This window comes from Dromaius novaehollandiae, chromosome 12 (genome assembly GCF_036370855.1).
Source record: "Dromaius novaehollandiae isolate bDroNov1 chromosome 12, bDroNov1.hap1, whole genome shotgun sequence".
In the NCBI taxonomy this organism is placed as follows: domain Eukaryota; kingdom Metazoa; phylum Chordata; class Aves; order Casuariiformes; family Dromaiidae; genus Dromaius; species Dromaius novaehollandiae.
Genome location: NC_088109.1, coordinates 20184818 through 20197274, shown reverse-complemented (window position 1 = coordinate 20197274; position 12457 = coordinate 20184818). Strand labels below are relative to the sequence as shown.

The following is a 12457-nucleotide window of genomic DNA, read 5'->3' as shown; positions in this document are numbered from 1 at the left end:
TTACCCCAATGCAAAGGAAAAGGGGAAAGCTGCCATTCTTAAAGTAGAGTCAGCGAGAGAGGGAGATGTCAGATAACAATCTTCTAAATAGAGCACAGAAATATGAGTCACATATATATATATATGGGGCTTCATAACTTCATTCTGCTTAATTTCCACCCCCAATTCTCCACTGTGCATCACTGAAAGACTAATAAACTTAGCTTCCAACTGCGCTGCAGTCCTAGCGGTCCCTGCCTAGAGTGCAACGAAACAAGATATTTGAGCCCTGGAACAGGGCTGGATAAGTTTAGCCGGAGTGAATGGCTCTGTACAGAGCATCTGGAAATAGCAGAAAGGCTGAATCCCATCAGGAAAATAAATCTTGCTCACAGCAAAGGTTGATTTCAGAGCAGAGTGGAAAAGAAAGCATTCAAAAGGAAATTCAAAGATTATAGGAGGGAAAGGATAAAACAGTATGAAACTTAATGGGAGAAAACACGCCTACCTTACGAGGAAATGCACTTGGATATTGCCTTTTAAAATATAAATGAGTCTTGAACTTAAGGAGGCTAATCACTAAAGAAGGTTTTTGATGTTATCAGCAGAACTACTTCAGCTCAGAACAACGGGTAGTGCCTCTGGGGTTTGTATTTGTAGGTGCCAAGTTTTCCTTAGGGCTAAACCATCATAGTATGAATTCTCACAGCCTTTAAAGCCCTGACAGCAAGCTACAAATAGCAGAGCGCACTGGAAGGGCCCTTCGTGACTCACCGAGGCCCCAAGGCTGCATTTGGAGACGGAGGCTCGACACCCAGGCACAGGAGGGGGAGGCAGCCGTAGGGGCTCACATGCTGAGCCCCCGCACAGAGGGACACTTTCTGCTCCGTGTCTCCCCAAGGTAGCCTCTGCCTTGCAAAGAGGGACATGCTTTGCTCCTGCTCGCAGACGGGACCTAGGGAGGGCCAAAGCAGCAAGCGCAGGGAGGAAGAGTGTGGCCAGGAGGAAGGACTCGGGGCGGACTGAACCAGAGGACAGATTCTGCCAGTGCCCATTCCACGTGCAAGCGGCATTGCCTTTCTCTCGCGATACCCCTGTTGACACCTTGGCGATGCGCTTTTGCAGATGGCATGTGACAAGGGAAATGCAGAAACGCTTGCAGCAGCTCCCGCGGAGCGGCGTTCTGCACAGCGGGTGCTCGGTGCCCCGCCACGCAGCTTGGCCACCATGCTCTTCACGGTCCATCGGACCACAACACCTGCTCCCCCCAGCTCACCCCGTCTGGCTGCATCAGAAGTAACAAGGCATCACATCCAGCAGCACAACCGGCGGCAGCTTCCCTCCAGCCGCAACGGAGCTATGAGCCCTTTCTCAGGCAAGCAACTAAGCTCTGACCCTCCCTCAAACTCTTGCTACTCCCTGGGAATACATACCTGCTTTTCCCACTCTAATAGACTTTTCTCTCCTGTGAAGAAAGGGCTTGCATACCCCAGAAAAGCATGGCTAACTTCTCTGGCTGCAAACATACCCTATTGCCATGTTGTTTCTCTTCTGGGGGTTTACTTCTTCAAAAATCACAGGGCACAACACTTCTATAGAAGCGACTACTGCGAACAAGCGAGTCACAGACGCAGGAGGCAGCTCATCGCTCCTGGGCTGCCCGGAGTCCAAGCACTGATTTCACTGCATCAGTTCTCTGCATGCACAAAATACATACAGTCGTCCACCTACATTCAAAGGGTTTTGTAAGTGCCCAGGAAAACAGTAAACACCTCCAGCCTGGATTTCTTTACTCGGGAGTTGACAATTTCACGTTTTCAAAGACAGACTGCGGAGGCCAGAGAACAGAATCGGTATCAATAACAGAGGTATCAGACACAGATGGTGTTTCACAGTCACTCGCTGGAAATAGTTACAAGCAGCCTTTTCTGATCTTGAACAAACTGGGACACATTCATGGTGCTCTGTGTCTCTACTGGTGTAATGAGACCTGAATCAGGTCTTGCATCTTTTCAATTTGTTCATTTTAATTAACACAGCAAGAAACACTAGTCATCAGCTTTCACGTCCCTGACCTGATCCACTAGATACAGGCTACACTGTTGCATGGTACTTTGGACGTTGTATGAAAGAAACAGCTTGCACACACCTAGGATATAGTTTTTAGCAATCACAGAAGTGATATACATTCATACATTAACTACCTTGTATTCGACCTGCTTTTAATCAACACCAAGAGCATAAACCCTGTTTGATTAGTCTTACAAATTTCATTTGCTCTGCCAAGTACAGAAGAAACTATTTTATTTACACTTTTACTGAGGAATTAAGATTCAGACAAGCATTCTTCCCAGGCTGTCCTGAACTGAACTGAACTGCCACAAATTTGGGGCACGTGAAGACAGCAGCCCTTTTGAAATGTGAAAATATGCCATTTCCCCCAAGGCTAGAAAAATGAGTGGCCAAGGCCAAGATCAGAACTAAGGACTTTATTGCTCCCAGCCACAGACTCAAGTTGCTGTAAAATGCTGTCTGTCTGCTAAGAAATATGCTCAGAGCACTTTTAGGTTGATGTCAGTTGTTAGTTTGTACAGAATTGCTTTGACACTGATTTTTCTCCTCAGTTTGGAGAGCCACTTCTTGAGATGATTTTTAATTGGCACATGATTAACTACTATCACAATAAAGGTAAATATGTAAAGCTTGGTATTTAGTAGATGTATGTATGACTGCACTCTTGATTCAGTCCAAGATTTCTTCCTCCAAATAGGTCTATTTTTAAAATAACATATTTGCAAAAGCCAGCATTGCTATAGCAGGTATACATTTCTGTTTGCATCTGCCACACACCTTCACAGTGAATGTAAGCCACATAAGAGTAACATGGCATCCTTAATGTTTAGCTGATCATTTTGCATGGACTTACAGGCAACTCCAGCGTGCTCCTTTTTAAGCAATGTGCGACTAGTTTGTTGTCCACTGCAATTCAGTGGAAGCTAATGGTCCTTACTGCATGCAACACAGCTCTCACTTACAGAACAGAACCGTGAAAAATTTGCTAAGAATTGCAAAATTCAGAGGGTTTTGGTTTTTTACTATTAGACCTGAACACTAAGACAGCACCTTGATTTGTTACTATCTTACTGTCCTGCTGAACACCAGCATCACTTCCTGCCTCTAGGAAGGAGTCAACTCTGTCAATCAGATGATCAACGGACTATCACCGGCACTTGGCTAACTCTGCAAATCACAACCTGTCCACTCTAATCCTCAGGCCAATTCAACAGCTCTACAGCTGTACATTAGAGCTTAAAACAGCCAACATGGAATTCTCCTCATTACTGCTGCTTCCTAATAAATCATATAGAAGTGACATGCTTTAAAAAAAAAAAAAAAAGTTTCCACATAAAGTTCTTCCCTGCAAATGCTTTCATACATCCTTTGCTTAACAATTTTCATGGAAATGAAATATATTCATACAAAGAGCTGCAGAAAAGCACGTGTATTACCTAAGGAGAATTACACTGCAGTGGTGTTCTGCTACCTTACACCAAGGTAAGTAAGGTCTTCTCCTCTGGCTCCAACTTAAGAAGCACAAAAATCTCCCCTGCCCACCTCACCTACCACATTCAAAAGGAACACTCACCAATACTTACGGGTATTTAATAGCAGGCATTTAAATCTTTCGTTATGTTAATGAGGCAAGAAAGAATAATTCATGAAGAGGTACAAATAACACAGCATAATCCACTTTATATTTAAGGAATATTTACTATGCCCTTACTATCTGTGCCCTTCTGCCAACATTTCACAGAAAATAAAGCTACAGTCACTTACAAATGCTGTCACACAAAATGGTTTATCTCATTTGTTTTCAGGTTCGTACCTTCTGCCAAGTTGTCTAACTGAATAAAGAAGTACTGAATTATAAAACCATATACTACACTGAAAGGAAGCTTTAAACTCATGTGTTTGCACATACAGTGTATAAAAAAATCCATTTCAACCCACTCAGACACTTATGCTTAAGAAATTTTCAGAAGAAAAAACCGCAGAAAGCTACTTTGATGATAAATTAACCTTTTCATATGCTGCCCCCGATTTCTAGTGTTTCAAAACTGGTTTAACCAATATATGGGTATATTCACTGTGTTAATCCATTGAGCTCAGTTCAAGTTTATTATGCTAAATCCACTAAATCAGAATTTTTTTTATGTGCACCTTTTTGTGCTTAGTGACACTCTTGCATTCATCAAGTACAAGCAGCACAAGACAGGCTGGCATCTGCCTTTTTAATTGCCTTACACAAAAGTAGCCCCACGCTAGAGTTGAACTGTTCAGAACCGCTCTCATTTGAGAGCGCCTCATTACCTATGGAAGCTCACGAACTGAAAGAAAAGGTATGCTGAGCATGCTATTGATTACAGCTAGATTTGCCATGATTCAATAAGTTGAAATTTCATATACCAAATATTAAATTACTGAGATTATGCACTGGCTCATCTGCATCCATTTTTTTTATTCACTTTTATTTGGCTGAACATTTTAATCTTACTTACACAGTGACTAACTAAAAGTAAATGACGCATTCCTAATATTATAAATATGAAAAATAGGGTGTGCTCAGGGACTGCAGTTGAATACATTAAAATCACTCAGTTTGCTAGTTAACATATTTCCATCCCTTTTATGTACAACCTTTTGCATTCAGTTGGCAGACGGCAAATTCATGGCCTTATAAAAAAAATACTGTCCTGATTTTCTGTTGTGACAGCAAAAATTGTCCAAAATCTCTAACAGTTTCCCTAAAGGACACTCACGAGCTGGTACTTCCCAGGTGCAGCACAATCTGAATCCGAGGTGAACATCATGTCAAACTCCACTCATCTGTCAGTGTAGTGGATTATTTCTTGAGAGACTGAAATTGGCTGCCCAGGATCAGAACACCATCAATCTTATTCACGTAGGGCGCGCAGAAGCTGCCAGGGAAAGGCTCACAAGAGGAAAAGCCTGGCTGTTTCTAAGTAGGTGATGAGGCAGCTGTAAAACCTTCACTCTATCTGTATCACATCTCTGAGTGAAAGATTTTGTCATTTTTCACATTTCCCCAACACTTGGTATGCATTCAGTGTCTTGCTGCTCTTGCTTCATAAAAGAGGCGATTTTTCAAGCTTAGGCAAATGTTGCAGAGCTCTGGATCTGTCCAGCTCTCATTTTTTCTCATAATGTCACTTGTTTCAACTGATTTTACAAAACAAGATTACATTTTCATTTTACCTATCTGTTTAGCTGGGCGGTAGTTTTTATTTATTTATTTATTTTTATTTCCTTCACTGAGGGACAGACTCAGACTACCTGCAGCATTACTCACAATTGTATTGTAATAAAGATTTTGCTCATTTCTTTGTGGGTCCCAAATGTGACCATCACTCAAAATTCAAATACTCTTCAACTTCCAGTGCCAGCTAGTAAAGATAATATCATTAGTTAACCTAATGCACTGAATTAACCACCTAGAGTTGGTCTATCAAAGATTTGGGTCTAGTGCTCTATGTTATGCACATTTCATCACAAGAAAGCAAGAAGATGCCAATACCTGCAACTTTTGGACAAGGAAAATAGTTGGCAAAACTTTTAATCATGAGATTGTAGAACATTTACAGTTCAATTACCATCTACCTTTGACGGTAATTCCATTAGATTAAAAACCGTAAAGTATTAATTGCCACATATTAAATGATGCATCATTACAGGTTAACATTTTCCATCTTTCATTTCTAAAGCTCTTAAGACCTCTCCCGCTTTTCTTTGAATCAGCATTTATAGAGCGACATGCTTGCCCTGTCTAATTTTAACTAGATGATAATACTGTGTTAGACTACGCCAACTCCTCAATTTTTAACATGGCACATATGCTTCAAAATGCAATTAAGAGTTGAAAACTTAACATGATCAATTGCTATTAAGAAAAGCACAAGAGCAGTAAGAATACTAACGTGCAATCTCTGTGGATCACAGTAGTCAAAATGAATTAAGTTTTCCATTGCAAACCCATGGGACTAATTCTGACCTTACACACATTTAACCCCACTGAGACACAGGCCCAAATTCTCCTCCCGGCTACACTTTACTTCTGAAAACTGATGAGGTTGCAAACTTGAAAACCCTAAAATAACTGTATCTCTCATTTACACCAAGGTAAACACTAATGACTGAGTGGGTTTTGGCTAAAAGTATTTTAAGTAACCAACCTGTGTCCAGTTTGGGTTAGATACAGCAGACACAGTTATCCAAAACTACGCTGTTACACTGTCTTTCCAAGCTATACTTCCCATTCTCCTCCTTTATTGCAGTAGTGAATGGAAGATAAAATTAAGGACAAAGGAAGAGACAGAAATTAAATTGTTGTTTCAAATGGGATTCCCACATCGGAAAGTTGTTAGACAACGTTAAAAGATGAATACTTCAACATCAGATCGGCAAAGCACAACACGTTAGGCTGACTGAAAAAGACGCTCTGCAGTATCAAGGCAAACAACTCATAAAAGTTAAACGATAAAATGGATTTTACGATTATTCAATCATTTATCGAGACAGACACGAGCACGGGCAGAGCGCCTGCAATCTTACGGCATCCCACAGCTGATCTCGGTCCTACCTGGTCTGTGCAGGTGATGCTGCTGGAAAGTGTGATGGAGGGACCCCTGACAGAGCAGCATTGCACAGGCACTTATCCACAAATACAGGACCCAGGACATTGCAGAGACCACTGCCATTCTCTAAACAAAATATTAGACAGACGTTATTATCCATCGCCTCACAGCACACAGAATAGTCAGCTTCCATTACAACATTTCTTTTTTAAAGCTCCTTTTTGTTAAGCATCTTTTGTTTCCTGGTTATTTTTCCCCCTGCAGGATGCAATTGTCACACAACAAAGGTCACGTCCAGAAAGGACAGCTGAGGTAATGACATGTCAACACCAGAGTCTGCATAACTTTAATAATTCAGTGGCAAAAATGAAACTATAATCATCTGAGTACTGGGGGGGGAAAACAAACAAACAAACAAAAAACCCAGTGTAAACAGAAGGCTGGGAAATATTCCCACGCTGTTCTACCACTAATTTACAAGGGGGGGATTCACAAGGCCAGCCAAAAACCATGATCTTCAGACAGCATCAGAACTACTTTAAATCATTACAGATAGGCTTACAACATTATCAGATGTCAGAGAAGCATTTCAAGCTTACTCCATCCCCTAGACTGTAAGGCTAATACCGACCCAGTAGGCAATAGATTGTTGTTTTTGACTTCTGTGAGCATTAATTTTTAATCACAGTGCTGTCTGCTAAACAAAGTAATTGTTTCTCAGAATTGCGTGCTAATCCCTAGCTAAAAATCAGCTTCCTTTTATTCGCCCTATCAGCGTAAGGGAACTCGAGTACAGCCCGACTGAATTTCATATGTATTAGATAGCAGGGTTGGTCTTTCCACAAAGCAGATCGCAACAAGAGTCTTTTTTCTTCTTCCACAAAGGAAAAAGGTAATTTCTTTCTCTGCCCTAACGCTGGCACGCTTGGCCATCCAGTACAGGCGCATACTTTCATAATTATCTTTATTACCGTACTAACTGCCTAAATTCTCTGAGTTTAACTTCGACAGCTCTTTCTCAAAGCCTGCAAGGATGGGGAGGCTTGCAAGGCTCAGCTACGCTACACATCGTCCGGTTCCCTTAACAACACCTTCTGCTGCATTTCATATTGCCAAATTAATCAAACTTGAGGCTCTCTCCTCACTCAGCCAATGACGCCGTGCTGCTTCCCAGCTAAGAGCCCAATCAGCTGAACAGCGTTTGCAGGGGCAGGCACACTTCGGAAGAGAAAAACCTCTTGCATAGGAAAAAAAAAAAATCATGCCTTCACAGAAAAATTAAGAAAAAAAATAGAGTCAGTATGTGACCTATCAGGAGGATTTCTGCAGTAGAAAAAATAGCAGTATTAAATAATGAAATTTAAGCATCAATAAAACATATGCTTAGAAGATTTTTTTTCTTATTTTAAAGTAGACAATCTTTGGGAAGCTTTTTAACGCTAACCAGCTGAAAAAAAAACATAAACTTGCAAGTATAATTAACTGAAAACACGAAAACATTATTTTGATTAGCATGAGGCTATTCCTTTCTCTGTACTGGGTGTTTAATGCACTATTCAGCATATAATTAGTTTAATTCCCTACCATTTACTTTACTGTATAGAGTATACTTTCCTCCTCCTCTATTTTCAGACCAAGTAAGCTTGCAAAGCAGAGCTCCAGCAGACTTCCCGTGTCCTCAGGAATTAATGCCTTATTGTCATTTTTGGTGCCCCTGTGCTTTTTGTAAGATAACAGGGAAAGGTGACTCTCACACATAGTGATATTGCAGGTATTCAGGCTCTTATTTAAGCTGAACTTTATAAATCCTAGGCAAAAAGTGAAGCAAAGCCAAACTTACAGTCTGCTAAATGTTCCTGTGCCTTTCTTCAGGCATCATATTCTTAACCACATGGACGGAAGACTTACTTAACCCACCTCATATTTTGATTATTAGATCTCCACATTTTTTTGGTTCGTTTTTTAAATGCCTTCTCAAATGACATTATTTCAAACTACTTTTGCTCAATTCCCAGCATTTCTTACAATCATTTCTCCATGTACTTGGCTGTTAGCAAACTGTTATCTCACACACAGTTTTATGCAAAGAGATCATCTTATTACTAGTAACAAACACCGTGAGTACTCCTCCAGCTATTATCTGAGTTCCAGATCTGCTTTCTGAATCTTAAATCCTAAAGAAGCTCCTTACCTGAGTAATCCAACCAAGAGGAGAGCACTCTAATAGTGTTCATTGGAAAGATCTAACACTTTTTTAAATCCATCTGTACCACAATAAGGGATTTTTAATAGCTTCCCAATAATCTTCTTTATCAGGATTAAAAAAAAAAAAAAGAAAAGAAAAGTTCTCTTTTTCGTTACAAATCCTATTCCCAGAGTAAAGAAGACATCTGAGCTCTCACACTCTGCCGTCAGAAAAGTGGCCAAGGTTTGAGGGGTGGAAACCTTCTCATTTTCACCTTTAAATCATCTCCTAGCGGCACCTTCTGCTTGATGAGACCTCTGAAGTGATCTTGAGATAATTTGCAGCTTCCAGTATACTTAAGGACGAGGCTCAGCGTATGTTTAATGACAGAGCAGCCTCACTCCAGCGCAGGCAGTGCAGAGTAAGGCAGCTGTACGTACGCTGCTATATGATGCTGTAAGCACCGTAGCCTATTTCAATACATCCCTGCTCGGGAAAGTATCACATGCCTTAAAGCGACACAGCCCTCGACTGCAAGCCACAGCGAGGCACTCTGCTAGGCGCTGTGGCTTAGCAGCCGGAGCAGCATTTAAATACCGGCACACCGAGACTCCGCACGGAAAGAGCAGCCGGTTCTCTGTCGAGAGAGCAGGTACGAATGGGCAGAGGCGGGTGGAAGAGCGCCGAGGGAAAGACAAAACAGTTGTAGCGGCAAAGGACTCGTGGCAGCCAATGACAAATCCGAGAGACGCTTTAATTACGCCGGCAGAGGCTTCATTCCCGAGGTGTTGCTCTCTTGCACTTATTTGCAAGCGGCAAGTGAGACTTAAGGAAGCCTATCCCATTTTACAGCAAGCGGTATATGCTCACAAATGTAGAAGGGTGGTGCAGGGAAACTGTACAAAAGCACAAGGGAGAGAGAGGAAGGGAAAAGAATAATCCTATACACTTGCACAAGCTTTCCAACACCCTGCCGCAGCTCAGAATAAAAATCTCTCCCTACAACTCCATTTCCGATGCATCTCGACAGACAACGGGAAGACAGTACTGTTTTACTCCCAAATGCTGTCTCAGATATGCCAAATTATTATGGTTATTTATTGTCCATATCTTAAGTAGCCATTTACAGGAATAGACTAGCTTCCTCTTCCTCTTGTATTATATGCAATTGTTTTTTTAAAGAGCAATTGTATGTACTTAACACATGGCCAAAAACCCCATTCACTTGGCATTATGACTCTCACCTCTGCCTACAAAAGGAAAAACACTGGGAGATAAAAACAGAAACTTCCATTTTAAGAGCCCAGAGTGCACACTGCAACACAATGTGTTGTGTTTTTCTTTTTCTTAATAACCAGTGCTAGAGAAGTGCACTACCTTCACTGCTTACCGACTCCAGACACCAACAACAGTAAGTAGTAACAGCAGTAAGTACTCTTCCCCTCAAGTACCTCCTCCTCAACACAACGACGCGCCTCTCGGTGGAGACTCTCGCAGAGAAGCGCTATGACTTTCCTTGACAGACCGTACGCCTCCTTCGGAGCAACTATATTTTATTGGGCAATACATATTAAGAGACCGGTCCTACAAACTGACAGGGCCGTCACGCCGGTCTCTGACACAGTGCCTCAGAGCAGCTCTATATCACAGCCTCGCTATCGTAAAGCGGTCGGGGAGACGAGGCGACGCGGGCGAGAGCTGCAGAGGGGACTGTCCCCACGCCAGCCTTGGCGCAAGCCCCTGTGGCAGCACAGCTCCCGGCAGAGCCCAGAGTGGCCGCGGGGAGAAGAGGGTGGCTCTGGACAAGCCTTGCTGCCACCAGAGATGTTTACAAAAGGTCAGCATTTATTTTGGGTGCTCTGTATGAAAACGTGTGGGACCGGCACGCTTGGGAACCCAATGCCCACATCAGCAGGCAAGGGCTGAAGGGCCACCGGTTACAGCAGCTGCAGGCTGTTGTCAGAGCTATGGGGAAGCTCAACACCTTCCACAGGGGCACAGAGAGCTTTCTGCAGCACCTCAGAGTGGCAGGTGATGTAAAGTTATTTTAAAAGAGCACCTGTTTAACAAATATGTTCCCTGCAGGACATGTGGGGAGCCAAAGAGGAAAAGGGTAAGGAGTGGGGAGCTGCAACACAAGAGGAGGGAGAAGGACCACAAAAAGCAACTAAAACCTTCTGGGAAACTGAAAGGCCTTGAGAGAGAGGGAGGAATGAGACAAGTTGTGACCACACACCTTGGCAGAGTAAGCAAAGACAGATTTATGCAAGGTACGGATTTATGTAAGGTACAACAGAACTGTCACTCTGCCAAGCGCTGCTACCTCCCCGCTCCATGAGGCTAATGCCACCATGACCCCTGACAGATGCTGCTATTGCACAGGACAAGCTCTTCAGAAATATGGGACATGTTGCTTCCACAGGATAAGGGGGAAGATCAGAGGCACAGAAGAGAATATTAAACAGGCTGCACTTCCAGCCTCTTCCCTGCCCTGGCTCCTGGCATCGGACGAGAACAGAGGAGCCCTTGGCAAGTCTTGCAGTAGCTTCCTCACACCTGCTTTGATGTCTTTGCTGCCAATTTTAACTTTCAGTGGACCAAGACACAAAACAGCTCCTCTTACCCTGCCTTCAGCTGGGTGCAGTGTCATCTTCACCTGATGCTTTAGGGCTTTTCCCCCTCCCATTTCAGGTGTCAGTGTCTCTGCCAGGGAGGGAGTGTTGCTTTACTTGTGCCCACAAACCCACGTGGTGAATTTGGGGCCACTAACTGACAAGACTGGAAAGAGAACATAGAAAGGAAGTGTAAGATGCCAGTGAACAGGCTGCATATCACAAAATTCTTTGTCAGAAAAAGGTAAGGCAGAGTAATGCGTCTCTGGAAAAAAAAGGGAGATGGGGTAAAGACTTACGTCAACCTTCCTGTGCAATCACAGTGCTGTTCAGCACTGGGGCAGGACAGACCTGGGCCCTGCAGAGGGACAAAATAGCCTTTGGGTTGCACAGTCTGGGAGGAAAAGAGGAGAAGTGGCAAAAAGCCAAGACAGGCTAGGGAGATCTGCGATTTGTGCACCCAGAGCAGTCAGCTTATGAACAAGACATTACCTGTCCAGAGAAGCATCTTGGGAAGATGTAAATAGGACTGCAGGGAAGCAGAGCATTCAGGAATGAGGTCTGGTCCCCCAACTCCCTCCCACTGTCTGGCAGCAGCCACAGCAGAGATGAACCTGTGATCTGCCCATCCTGGGAGCAATGGAGACTTGTAGGTACAGAAAAGATGAGGGGTAGTGAGGGTACTAGGTGAGGGAAAAGTTTGTAACTCATCCTATTAGTGCTCACACACTCTTCTCACGGTGGCCTGGTGTTCTCATCTGTCCCCTTTCTTACCTCCTTCCACCTCCGCTCTGACAACAAACAAGAAAGAGGACAGACCAGGAGTCTTGAGCTATCCCAGGGGGCAGAGAGCACAGAAGTTTGCTTATCCACAGCCCTCTTGATTGGGGGAGCGATGACTCTGAGGTTGCCAAAAGCAGGGCTATTGCACAGGTGTGATATTTCTAAGGTGAAGGCAGGTTGCAAGGGGTCAGCAGACATCAAACCGCCTTTGAGATAGGTTCCTTCACACATAATGATTGTATTCA

General features: G+C 43.2%; 1 protein-coding gene across 1 annotated transcript in view; it reads right to left on the bottom strand.

Moving 5' to 3' along the window:
* TAFA1 (TAFA chemokine like family member 1) overlaps window positions 1–9349 on the bottom strand; it is a 229161-nt gene extending 219812 nt beyond the window's left edge. The window contains exons 1-2 of the mRNA XM_026109657.2: window positions 8824–9349; window positions 6638–6758 (exon numbers count right to left, since the gene is read on the bottom strand). Coding sequence (XP_025965442.1) covers window positions 6638–6755 — 118 coding nt within the window. The 5' untranslated portion in view covers window positions 6756–6758; window positions 8824–9349. The remainder of the gene's footprint in view (window positions 1–6637; window positions 6759–8823) is intronic.
* Window positions 9350–12457: the final 3108 nt, after the last annotated feature.